Here is a 14,329-nt window from a genome sequence, read left to right as displayed (position 1 = left end):
AGATCAGTTTGGTGGTTCGGGAGTTCCATGGAAGTCAACTTTTGACCGACCGCACACGAGGCTCCTTCTCAAAATAGTTCCATGAGAAAAGTGGTAGCCATGGGCATCCGCAGGGGGATGACAAGGGGCCCCCCTGAATCTATATGGCTTCAGCATAAAATGTCACGTCATGATAAAACTGCACATTTTCAAAAAAATAAATCAAGTAACAACAATATGCTAGGTGTACATGACTGAGGGAGAGTTTCGCTGTAGGGCCACTGCGGTTAGGTAACTAGGCTAGGACACCGGACTCAGCTGGCAGGTCAGTACCTTAACAGGCATGTTGCTAGTGAAGTAGTAAATGTAGTGAACTGCAGTCTTAACGTACTAGGGGGGATACCGCTCATTAACCCCCGAGCGCAGTGGGGGGATAGAGGGGGGTGGTCACTTGGTGTACCTTTGCTGTCTGGGTAAGGTAAGCTTCGCTTTTACTAGACCTTCATGAGGTCAAACCAACAGAGGAACTTCTCTATTCTTAAAACATCAACTAAAATTTTAATGGGATTGGTCAGGCGAACGTTGGTCTTGGACCAGTGTAGTGTACATTACTGAGTATCCACTCTGGCATCAGCCGGTATCAGCAGCAGCTCTTGGGATGAATGGTACGATTTCAACGTCCCATGAGCAACTCGGCCCACTTCCAGCATCCGCGGGTGAGGTTTAGTTTCAGCAGGAACGCCTCGGATTCTTCTACGCAGTTGAGTTGGTAGGTGCGGCCATCTTTGGTGGCTTGTAAGGTACGTGAGGGACCCCACTTGTATTTGACTCCTGCTGAACGTTAGGCCAATGTGGATCTGCACAAGTCTTGTAGGAAGAGTAGTTGCATCTGTTCAAAACGTTTTCACCGCCTCCTGCCCCGGTTCAGTAAAAAGCGCACAAGCATGTCCTGGGTGGCTTCGGCCAGAGCCCTGGAAGATTTCTGTAGTTGGAAGCAGCCATCAATTTGTATGCCTTTAGCCGAGCGTTGTGATAGCAGGGAAGCCAGGAGACGTAAGAAGGGCGGCAGTTCTAGGCAGGGGAGGGCTGGCAGCCTCAGGCCTGGGGGGCAAATCCAGTCAAGTGGCCCATTGCACCCCTGAATTAGCTCACCATCCATGGCCACCTTTTCCTGGTTTTATAACGGATATTGATATTATGCTAATTAGTAGCTCTTTGCCATACCCACTCCTTTGCGGCTCCGACTTTCAATGTTGTCAGAGCACAGGCTGAGAATCTCTGAGCCTGTGCCCTGACTCACTAACTGAGCACCGGAACCACAAGGGATATGATCTGACTGCACCTACTGCTGGTGCGCACCAATGGACCACCAGGGAATCGTTTAAATTAAATATGCTGGTGTCCAAAACTTGTGAGCTGTGTTGGCCGCCGGGCGCCTCTGTTGTTATTGCGCCCTACATGACCCCACAGCTTGCATACCTCAAAGGCTGGCCCTGCTGACAGACACACTGGCCCTCACTCTCAATAACATACACACACAAACCCTGACAAACACTCACTGACAGGCAGACACATACACACACACACTGACAGGCAGACACACACACACACATTCACTGACAGACACTTACTTGACAGACACACTTGCTGACACACACACACACTGACAGACACCAGTGCCATCTTAACAACATTATGGGACCCCGGGCAAAGCAGTGCACTGGGGCCCTGCCTACACAACTTACAGGAATAAAAATGTAAATTATAGATACAACGAAGATTATATTTAGAAGTACCTCCAACAAATGCAATGCATACATTCAATACATACACACAGACTGCCGAATGCAGTCACACACCGACTGCTGAATGCATACACACGACGACTGATGAATACACGCATACAGACTGACGAATAGACACACACACACACACACAGACTGCTGAGTACACATAGAGAGTGCTGAATACATACACAGTCCGCTGAATACAAACATACACAAACATACACACAGACGGCTGAATACACACACACAACAGTGAGGGGTGCAGTGTATGTGTTTGTGTGTATGGGTGCGGTGTGTGTGGGGTGCTGTGTGTGTGTGGAATGCTATGTGAGTGTGGGGTTCTCTGTGTGTGTGTGGAGTGCTATGTGAGTGGGGTGCTGTGTGTGTGTGTGGAGTGCTATGTGAGTGGGGTGCTGCGTGTGTGTGGAGTGCTATATGTGTGTTGGGTGCTGTGTGTGTGTTTGAGGGGTGCAGGTAGCAAATGTTTTTTGTTTTTTAATACTACTATACGTTAAATAAAATCTATATGTCCCCCCCACCCTTCTTCTTACCTTTGGTGAAAGAGGCTGGGACACAGCCAGCCCTGGTGGTCCAGTTGTGAATTCTGTACAGCCTGCAGCTTGTCTGGCTGCAGGCTATCTCCTGTCCTACTGCGCGCAGAATGCTGTGTGGAGCATTGCAATGGTAATGCGCTGCAACGCTCCACACAGCCTGCTTGCGGGAGGAACGATCTGCCTTACAGGTCGGCCTCTCCTGCAGCCCTGGGTCCTAGGCAGCTTCCTCTCTCCCCGATTGAATTGAGATCTCCCTCATCGGCACAAGGCCAGAAAACAAGGCCACCTCTCCGTTGGCTGGCAGGGGAGATCAAAGGATCTCCCCTGTCGGCCGGGCATGCTGGGCAGCGCGGTAGGGCCCCATGCGGAAAGACGTCCCTGACAGACACACACAAACACTTCCACACACACACACACTTCCAGACACACACACACACTTCCACACACACACACACACACACACTTCCAGACACACACACACACACTTCCAGACACACACACACACTTCCAGACACACACACACACATTTCCAGACACACACACACTTCCAGACACACACACACTTCCAGACACACACACACTTCCAGACACACACACACACTTCCAGACACACACACACACTTCCAGACACACACACACACACACACTTACACTTCCTGACACACACACTTACACACACACACACACACACACACACACACTTCCAGACACACACACACACTCAGACACACACACACACACAGACTCTTACACTTCCTGACACACACACACACACTTCCAGACACACACACACACACACTTACACACACACACACTTACACTTCCTGACACACACACACACACACACTTACACACACACTTACACACACACACACACACACACTTCCAGACACACACACACACACTTCCAGACACACACACACACACTTCCAGACACACACACACACACACACTTACACTTCCTGACACACACACTTCCAGACACACACACACACACACTTACACACACACGCACACTTCCAGACACACACACACTTCCAGACACACGCACACACGCACACGCACACACACACTTCCAGACACACACACACTTCCAGACACACACACACACTTACACTTCCTGACACACACACACACACTTACAGACACACACACACACACACACACTTACTTTCAGACACACACACACAAATTTATTTTATTTCTTGTTGCTCCTACCTTTAGGAGTGCTCTGGGTCCTTTCCCCGGGGTCCAGTGACTTCCTCCGTGATATTCCTGCTCCTCTCTGCTCCCTCGCGCAGTTTAGTGATGCGGGGCCGGAATGACGTCATATTCCGGCTCCCGACATCAACAGAGAGGGCGCGCGAGGGAGCAGGAAGATCATCAGCAGAGCTCCATCGCTGCTGCATGCCTCCTTCCTCACCCGGCCGGTATATTGCTGCAGAGTAGGCACCTGCCATCTGGGACAAGCAGGTGCCTACTCTGCCTTGCTACTGGGGCACTGTAAGTGGCCAGCTGGCCACCTGCTGGGCTCCTTGTGACAGGCTATCAGCCTGCTCCGCGCGGCACCCCCTCCTCCTGGCGCCCAGGACCGGCCCTGCAGTGGCCATTTTTCTAATTACTTAGGGCGGCCTGGGGGGCAATTGCCTCCCTGCCCCCCGGCCCAGCCCGCCCCTGGTTCTAGGTCATCTACTGATTCGGCGATACCCCTTATTTTCATGATATTGCGTCTACTTGGTTGTCCAGCCTGGTCTGAACTGCTCTGTGCGCCACCTGCAGTTGTTATAGCTGCTCTTTGGTGCTATCTTGTTGGTGGGCTATAGTAGAGACATGTTCCTTCCTTGCCCTCACACGGGCTGTGATCTCTGTGACGTCCTCCCTGATAATGTCGAGGTCAACGTTAAAGAAGGCCCTAATATTATTATTGAGGGCCTTTAGGTCATCCTCCATGGCTGGGGCTGATAGATATTCTGTCGGTGATGTGGCTATGGTACCTTTTGTGTAAGGGATTACATCAGAGGTGTCCAGGACCTCATCTTCGGAGGAGGAATAAGGAGAGTCGGGCGGCGCCGCCATTTTAGGTTTAGGCCGTGGTTACAGGAGTTCACTAATATTGCGGGAACCATTCCCGGTCAGGACTTTGAGCCTTTTAATCTTCTTCCCCATATCGTGAGGGGTTCTTTGGGCTCTGTGTCCGCCGGGATCGAGTGTTTGGTCACCGTGGTATCAGTGCAGTATTCAGCCGGAGCTCATTCGCCATGCGTCTGCTCCCTTCTGTGTCCTAGTCACGCCCCCCCCCCCCCCCCATTTTTGTTCCTTTTTAATACTAAGAGTGTTGCCAATTGATTTTTGCTAAATAAAAAAACAACCTGGCAACTGGAAATCCCAGGTGACCTAGCAATATGTATCTTCCTACATCAAATCCACATTGTGACTTGTGTGAGATTGTGAATTTGTTTGAACATGGCCTTCTTCGCCTCTAAATATCCCATTTCTATAATGGCAAAGTGCTGTGAAATATGTTACAGCTATATAATTGCTACTAATAATAATGCTGACTTTTAGTTTTTGTTCAGTATTATTAAACAAGTCACCAGAGAGCTTATTGTATTGTTCCTGTACAGAACCGGGGCAATGTCATCAAAGCCCCCTTAAGATATGTGTTTTCCCAGTGCAAGCTAGCACACTTTGCCATATATTACCCTGAAACTAGTGGGCAGTTTTCAAAATTACACATTGGTTTGATGTATGCATAGAAAAGATGGTTTACTACACCTGCAAGCATTTTTAGATTCTGTATTTCTAGGAATCCAAACCATAAAAATTGTACTGCAAAAGTTATGAAGCAAATACTTATTACTTATACCATTTACATTCTATCTCAGGACAGCTAGTTTTAACCTGTTCTATTATAACCATAACAACTGTTTTGTAGTTGGCTTTTGTGATTGCCATGAGCAGAGAGAAAAACATTAATTAGTGACCCAAACAACTTACCTCCCTCATCCCCCTTATGTTGTATGTAGTGCTCTGCTGAGTGACTCTGATCCTAGCACTACCTTTAAATGGCAGATGAAGTTCCTCATAAGTTAAAGGAGCACCATTATCATGGTGAGGAGAATGTCGAGGTGGGATTTGAACAGCAGCATCTGGATTCCAGTCGAGAACCCTACAAAACAAATACATAGAGTGGGTAACATAAAAACAGACTTAACTACATCTTATATATCTGAGATCAAGCAAAACATATACAGTACATATTATTTGTACAAGTCTAACACACATGAGTAGAATCTAGACCCTCTGTTCAATAATATAGTAGTCTTTACTATAGCTCAAGAACTTTAGCTTAATCAAGCAGTTTTGGTGTATAAATCATACCCCTGATATCTTACTGCTAAATTCTTTGCCATTTAGGAGTTAAATCAATGTGTTTATACAGCCCTAGTCACACCTCCGTACATGTGACTTACACAGGCTTCCTAAACACTTCCTGTAAAGAGAGATCTAATGTTTACACTTCCTTTATTGCAAATTATGTTTAATCTATAGTTTCTTATATTTTCCTCTGTTAAAAGCTTGCTAGACCCCGCTGGAGCCTCCTGTATGTAATTAAAGTTCAATTTACAGAGCATTAGATACAAAGTTTTAAAGCAAATTAACATTTGATTGAAAATTAAACCATTTTTCTTTCCATGCAGGCCGTATCAGTCACAACAAGAAGGATGCATGGACAGAAACAAAAGTGATTTAACTCCTGAATGACAGAGAATTGAGCAGTGAAACTGCAGGGGCATGATCTATACACAAAACTGCCTGATTAATAGGGAGTTTGCATGGGCAAAAAATTCAGTTCGGTTCGGCACTTCCGAAATTCGGGACTTCAGCACTTCGGTTCGGCACTTTTGAAATTCGGGACTTCGGCTCGGTTCAGAACTTCCGAATTTCGTGACATCAGCAATTCCCTAACTCTAACCCCTAATCCTACCCCCAACCCTACCACTAACCCTAGCCCTACCCCCAACCCTACCACTAACCCTACCCTAACCACCACAACCACTTTCACATCTAGGGATAGGGGTAGGGGTTAGATTCCTGTCATTATTCCCCTAATTTCCCTCCCTCTCTTTTTTGCCACTTTTCAGAAATTCAAAGCACTTCGGCACAGCACTTCCGAAATTCAGCTATTCGGTTTGGTACTTCGGACATTCGGAAGCATCCGAATTGCCGAAATTCGGCCAAATTTACATTCGGAACAAAACGAATTGCACATGTCTATTGATTAAGCTAAAGTGGTTTTGGTAACTTTAGTGTTTGTGAAAACTAAAGAATTTTTTTTTAAAGAAACACACTAATGTAAATACATGTTACTGGGCACCCCTTATAAATTAAAAAAATAGAGTTTATTCACTTTTTATCCATTGTAATGTTTCTCTATTGGAATACCTAAGTTATCTCGCAATGGGGGAGACTGGTCATGATGCTAAACGTGGAGACTGTGAGAATCGGCAATGTTTAAAATTTGTTGGACTGTAAATTATTTACTTGTACAATTTACAAACAGCAATGCTTACATTTGTCACACTGCAGGGTCAGCATCTAGGCACCAAATCTACAATAGTCTGTAGTGGTTTTGGTGCTTAAAGTGTCCATTGAAATATAGAAATTTATACCACTGTCTCCTGAAATGGAGAGCGTCAATCATTACCTGTCAGCCAGCACATAGAGAGTATAGAAAGGAGGAGAAACAATACTTCAGTTGCAACTCCTCCAATGCAATGTGTACCCTAAAGTTGAAACGAAAACGGAGCATCACATTAACATGTGTGTAGGTTAATGTGTGTTCAATGGTACACTTTCCATAGAAGAGACAGTTCCCCACAAGTCTCACTGCCTTCTTACTAAAATACTCACAAGTAAATAATGCCTTCTGCTTGTTAATCAGTATAGCCACTTTTGTTTGTGGCAGCATTCCCCAAACATGCCTAATTTCTAGCATTGTTAGATAGTACTTACCAAAACATGGGTAATTTCTAGCAAATACAGGTGGTGATAGGATTCATGCTTACCTATCTACACTGCCCGATACCACTCTGCATGTTGTTGGGGTCTCAGTAATCCGAGCTTGCACCCTCTCTGGGCCTGTTATGAGACATAAATAAAGAGTTGCCAGCTTTCACTTTCTCGCTCTGTCTCTCTCTCTCTCTCTCTCTCTCTCTCATACTCTCCCACTGCAGCCTTTAACCTCTGACCTCCAGCTTCTGACTCCTCCTCCAACTCCAGGTCAGGGGAGCCCGAGGATGGACGTGGTTGGGCATCCCATTCATCCTCGGCTTTGCTGCAATCCAGTGATGAGTCTTCTGGTGCCACGAGAGATGGAGACAGACCAGAGGCCCAAAGTGGAAGTTCAGGGATGTCCAACACCCCATCAGGCTCAGCTGTTGCCATGGGAACTCCATCCAAAATTGATGCTTCACTCCAGTACTGATCCAGTCTCAAAGGGGAGGGAAGGGAGTAGTTGAGAGAGGCTGGTGATAGGAGCTCATCCTGCGTCAAGGGATGACCTGTGAGGGGGAGGGTGGGGAAGGGGATGTCACACGCTCGCTCCTCAAATAGAAGTAGATGGTAACTGCATGATTTCCACTTCTCTTGATATTGGTCTGTCTCCCAAAAACCTTTATATTAATCGAGAGTACATAAACTATGGCCTATATGTTGCATTACAAATATTTTAAACAGCTTTATTGCTGTTTTGAGTAAGATGTTTTGAATAACATATCTCAACCAGTCTGCAACATTTTGGATTATATGGGACAAAAAATACTAACCCAATCGCCATCCAGTTTCATTACCATTTTAATATCATGTTACAAATTCTACAAAATGAGCAACCAGTCAGGGAGAGGTTATGAACATGTTTTGTTTAATCTGAAATCCAGAAAATATTGAGATTTGTATGAAAAATTTGTTAATTTCCAAAGTTCAGATGCCAATAAGAAAATAATTAAGGCTGTGGTCATAAAGTATCAATTTAGGGAGTTAACCGCTAAACTCAAGATCAAAATGAGGAAAATAACATTTCCTAAAGGATTACTCCAACCATCATGAACACTTCTGCTTTTAGAAGTGGTCATGTTGGTAGGAGTCTGTGTGTGCAGTGATTCAGCTTTAACCACTGCACATACAGAGCCGTGGACTAGTTGCTCCCCTGGCACACATGACTTAGGCAGCAAAGAACTCTGTCAATGTCTGTGCAAAAAGTATGTCTGTTGTCTACGCTCACTGCATTTTGGCAACAGGCATAATTAGCTTCCACCCTTGCAGGCAGTGCGACGACAAAGGGAAGCTTCAAAGCCTCCTCCCTCCTGCACTCCTCCAATCTCTCCCTTTATTTAGTACTTTAGGTTTTTTTTAAATCAGAATTAATAGTAATTTGTTTTACATTGAATGTATTATTATTATATGATAGGATCAGGGCTCAAAATTTCAACTTGCTACAAGTGAGTTGAAATGTCAACCCTGGTAAATGCGCTATGTACCCTCCAGACTTGCAGTGGAAATTAACTTTTAAAGCCTGGCTATTGGCATAGAATTTAGCATTTTAAACCCTGTATAGGATTCTATTTTATTAATCTAAGATTAAGATTATTTTTATTGATATATACATTTCAGATTTTGTGGTTATTAACCACTTATTAGCCATCTTGGTTATCTACAAATCTTATCATTTGTGATGTAACTTAAAGCTTTCCACTGACTTCACGGTTTTAATGGTTTAACCCCTTAAGGACCAAACTTCTGGAATAAAAGGGAATCATGACATGTCACACATGTCATGTGTCCTTAAGGGGTTAATGGTCAGCTCTACATACTGTACCTTAAACCGAGATGTGGCTCCCAGTATGCAAATTATGTCCATGTTCTCCCCCCCCCCCCCCCCAAAAACATTGTTTAAGTTGGATGCAGCCCCTAACGTATGAATCTAAAACTCGGATCCCCATCTCATAAAATGCTGAGTTAAAGGTCGTTAAGAACCAAAGTGACCTTAGGATAATGACATGCTTAATGGATTAAAATGTTAGCACAAAGTGACTTAATGACAGTGATATTTTAGTAAGTTACAGGCTTAGTCCATCGTAGGAATTAAGTGACCATATGACTTGGAGGTGTTAAACGGGTTAGTCCCAAGTGAGGTTGAATACACACAAAATCTGTTAGTGTATGAAGCATATGAAACCTATAAGTATGTATCGTGCTAAAGGTCATAGTTTGAGTAGTGATTAAAAGATTCATCCTAATTAAAAAAAAATGTGGACCTTTTGATTGATTGTACTTAAGTATATCACGTGGACAGTGTACTATGTCTCCCAAGCATAAGAAACAGCTCGTGCATTCAGAATCCTAGAACATAACGGAGTAAATTTCATGTGTGCTGCTAAAATGGGCAATAACTAGCCTTTTCTTACCAACAGATAAACTCTTTTATACTTTTTGATTTTCGATCAGCCAATTGCTCTGGACAGACAGTTTGCTAAATATTTATATTTTTATCTTCACCTTCTATAAAAAGTTAACCATTAATTTGCCTTATTAAAATGTAACATGGTTATGTAAATAAAAGCCTATATTTTCTGCTTGTGTGAATAAACTTGATTTGTCTTCTATGGTCTGTTTATTTATAAAGAGACAGATAGGAGTCTGATGTTCCCTCCGTGAATAATGAATGTGCTGAATCCACAGGCTCCAAGGTCCCTTCCTTGTCACCGGTGTTCCACTCAGCTGTTTAAGCAATCAGCACCAACAGCCACCCTGCCACGTGTCACACCCTGTCTGCTGCTTTTAGTAACATGAAACTCCACACTTATTCGAGAGATTCCCACACTCATTTTCAGGCTTCAGAGCAAGGACACTGACTGACTGCATGTTTGGACAAACTCTATTTTGGAATACCAACAATTCATTCAGTGTTTTAGGTGTTTTGTAAACCTTGATCACCAGTATTTAATAGAAAAACTGAAAAAGAAACACGGAGACAGTGGAAATCAAGGGAATTGTATTTGCTAAATAGTCAACTGTAATGTACTGACAAGCAAGGTGCAAGATGCAGGCCACTGTAGCAGTGCTGCTAAACTGTATTTTTTTTTACAGCCCACAGTTTGCAGCAAGATTGTAAGCACACTACATCTTTTTGTTTCGTGGAAAATACCCCTAGACCTGGTTCTGTCTGGGAAAATACATATACAGGATTACAGGTAGTGCTTACTTTACCACTTGCCTGTTTAACGACGGCTCGGTCTTACGACCAGCTCTCTAATGCAGGGATTCAAGGGATTCCCCACGCTACAGATCTGGTCTATGTTTGGAGAATGCTCTGGTGCGCTTCTCTATGTTCAGTACTTATCCACCAATTCGTTTTACGACTGAGTCGTAACAACGGAACCTGGTCGGTAAGTGTGAAGTGTCTGTATTCACTAAAGCTTGAATGGGGCAAAATAATTTGCTGCAGTATGGGCCCATTCGGACTGTAAAATCCTGACATTGTTGATGGAATTTAACAACAGATTTTCTAAATCATGCACCATGCAGGCCTGAATATCATCCGGATTTCAGCCAGACCAAATGCCACCAGACAGCTGAAATCTGGACCAAATGAGTTAAATCTGGGCCTTGATTTAAAAAATATATATATCTATTTGTCTGCTGACAGCGCTAGCAGGCAAATATTTTTTAAAAAACCTTGGCGGTATGAGGCTTAAATATGTGGCCGCTGGCCAGTCACCACATTAAAAAAGAAAAAAATTAGAAACAAAAATCCTGAGAGTAGATAAGACCCTCACACCTCCATATCCCCTACCTTTACCTAAATATGCCCCCACCTTACCTCCATAGTCTTTATCTTATTTCATTTTATTAAAAAAAACTTTTTAATGTGGCAGCTGGCTTGCAGGCGCTGACTAGCCTCAACACAATTAACACTCATGCCGAGGTTTTTTAGGTTTTAGCTACATTTTGCATTTTTATTTCCAACTGATTACCATTCAGTGTAAGTAAATAAACTATGTAGTAATAATTGTGAAAGCTGTTTATTAATGGTCAGATGGTCTGAGGATTAACGAGAAGGAATGCTCTTATTTTGATTTTTATTCTTTTTTTTTTATTTGGTGTTTGGTTATAGAGCTGTTGTGAATATTTATCAGACATGGGTGTACTGATCACTCTCAATTGTTTAATGCTACTTTTTTGAGTTATGCATGCTGTGTCTGATATAAATAGATACAATTATTAATATGTATGTGTAACCTATCCAGTACTTCAGCAGTCAGCCTCAATGCAGATCTCCACTGAAGCACGACCTCCTACATTTGAGTAGGTGTCTAATTAAATAGATACAGTTTAAGGAAAACACACAGGTTTCATCCACAAGGGATATGTCTAAAATAGTTAGGCGAGCAACCTGTCTTAGTACATGGCCATGGTATATGCAGGACAACACACAAGCTGACACAGTGCTGGATTCTTACACTGCAGGGACCAATACACACTGTTCACAGATTAGTACATATTGTCTAAAGACCGACATGTAACACAATACCCATCCCTGTGTTTCACCCAGCTTGATTTATTGTGCATAAGCGTAATACATCTGTGTGGTGCTTATTCAATCAATATATCACCATGGTTAATATTTTGCATCTATCTACATATACTATTTGTACATGTAAGATGAGTGTGTTTGAAAGTATCAGTGAACTATGTGCGATTCTAACTGTTTAAGGGCTTTAGAGATACATACATGCTTCAGGACAAGGGATGGGTTTTCAGGATGAGCAGGAAATATTGTCCTGACTGAAAGGAGTACAGTAGCATGAGGAGGTCAGAGGTCAGAGGTGAACGGAGAAGCTTAGTAAAGGAGTGAGAGAGGAAGAGAGAAGAGAGAGGGTGAGAGAAACACGCATTGACACCACCCCTGAATTTCCATCCCGGGGAGGGTTAGAAAATGAGACAGACATGGGACATACCGGTTAGAGATAGGATAGAAAGGATAAAGGCGGAGAGGTGTAAGTGCTGACAAACCTAAGACACAATTTTCTTTTCCGATGTCCACCAAGCTCCACAGAATTTAACATCCCCAGATAGTGGTCCCCATCCTAGGTTGATCTCTGACACTTTTAAAAATCATTCACTATGGGTAAACTCTTGGACTGACTGCTGTATAGGGCTACCCATGTTGTATCCATTTGAATACTACGGGTGGTATCTGAGCTTGCTATCTATGCTGTGCCTGAGTCATTGCTTGTTGACGTTGATCAACTGGTCTCTAGTCCCTGTGGGAAAACTCATCTACTGTTTAATGTCTACCAGTTATATTTCTGTTTGCCTTTTAGTTTAGAGAAAGCCCTAGTGGATCATACCATTCCTTTGAGAAGGGGAAATGGATCCATCACTGTTCGTATACCGGCGCTCCCCCTTCAAACACCGACTCTGGCGTCCGGATCCCTCCAGCATGTTGACAATCTCACTGCGATCAATGTTACGTAGAGCTGTATACAGGTCTTCCACTGTAGGGTTTAATAAGTAAGTTTTAAAGAAATGCTAAAAAAAAAAAAAAAAAAAAAAAAAAGGACATTTCCTTAACTTGTATTTCCCTTAAACCATGTACAGTATGAATGTAAACAACAAAGCAGAACAACAACTTGATAGCAAACTTGATAGCAGAAACATGTGACATAAAACATTTTTTTAACGTTTCCTTTTAATAGGGAGGTAGAGAAGGGGGAAAAGGGGATCTTGCATTCCCTCATGCTCCTTTTAAGAAAATTGCCCATTGCCATTCAGAAAGTACTAGGATATGTACATCCCAGCACTCCTTGCTGTCTCAATGTTACCATGCAGTGGGCAAAGTTTCTGGGAGTAAGTCTCCGGTTGCCTGGCAGCATGAACTTAAAATTCTGCCATGCAGTACGCAATGTCTGCGTTAAAGACACTTCTTACACCCATGAGCACCCCAAAGCATTGACATGGGACAGGAGCCCAACTTGCCTCACCAAAAAGGCTGGTCTGATCTGAAATAATACTTTTTTTTTTTTTTAAAGTAACAAACATTTTTCCTCTTCCCCATCTTCCTCTGAATCCTCTAGTGTTGAAGAGAAGGTATAAAAATCTGTCAGAATGACTTGGTAATATACCTTGGATACTATGGATATGCTATATTTAAAATGATAAATGAACTACCATGCAGACAGACAGTTATTTTCTGGATTATGTCTGGATGATGTTCCGAATCTTAGCTTCTAGAATAGATGTTAGATGGTATTTTGGTCTTGTGGGCTTTTGCTATGCATAATTTGGCAGCAGAACAAATTCTGAAAATAAGTTTGTGAATTGACTGAGTTTAGTTCGCCTGCGGTTTCTGTTTAGAAGAGTTGTGTATGGGTGTTTCAGTGTTTTGTTTTACAAAGCTGGACAATACTTTGAAGATATGTCTTTAAAAAGGTCACATGACATCTCATCACATGACAATTATGAAAGCACAGATCCGATGAAGGTACCACCTGGATATTAATTTGCAACTTTTCTAATAATTCTATTCTAGTTTTACCTATTCTTCTTATTTTGTTACGTAGTGATCTGAATCTAAAGTTTTCACATGGTCTGGTTCCTAATATATATGATAAAAAGGGGTTTTAAGAACTGAATTCCTATAATACTTCTATAAATTGTTCACGTTCTGCCTCTGTTTTTGAGATGAAAGAGAGTTCAATTGTAATGTTAATATTCTCACATATAACTTTGAATGTAATTATCTACATTTTTTCTTTTTAATTCATTCATGTGAGGTAAGATTACCTGCTACTGATTTTTCCAGTTTGGAGTTTGCTATTAACAATGAATCTGGTGTATTTAAGCTAACTGGGCAGATTTATGTTATGTGAAATGTCCTCTATTCTATTTAGACTTGTATTGATATAAATAATTTAATGAAGCTTTTTTTTTTTATAATTTAATATG

General features: G+C 42.7%; 1 protein-coding gene across 5 annotated transcripts in view; it reads right to left on the bottom strand.

Annotated features, from left to right (window-relative positions):
- Positions 1 to 14,329, bottom strand: part of ANK1 (ankyrin 1) — a 201,535-nt gene that overhangs the window by 16,510 nt on the left and 170,696 nt on the right. For all 5 annotated transcript variants that reach the window (XM_063448445.1, XM_063448446.1, XM_063448447.1 and 2 more), the window contains 4 exons: positions 12,733 to 12,879; positions 7,573 to 7,884; positions 7,390 to 7,462; positions 5,318 to 5,489 (listed from right to left, as the gene is read on the bottom strand). In XM_063448445.1, the coding sequence (XP_063304515.1) occupies positions 5,318 to 5,489; positions 7,390 to 7,462; positions 7,573 to 7,884; positions 12,733 to 12,879 (704 nt within the window). The remainder of the gene's footprint in view (positions 1 to 5,317; positions 5,490 to 7,389; positions 7,463 to 7,572; positions 7,885 to 12,732; positions 12,880 to 14,329) is intronic.

Source organism: Pelobates fuscus, chromosome 3, assembly GCF_036172605.1.
Source record: "Pelobates fuscus isolate aPelFus1 chromosome 3, aPelFus1.pri, whole genome shotgun sequence".
NCBI classification, from domain to species: domain Eukaryota; kingdom Metazoa; phylum Chordata; class Amphibia; order Anura; family Pelobatidae; genus Pelobates; species Pelobates fuscus.
This window is presented reverse-complemented; position numbering and strand designations above follow the sequence as displayed.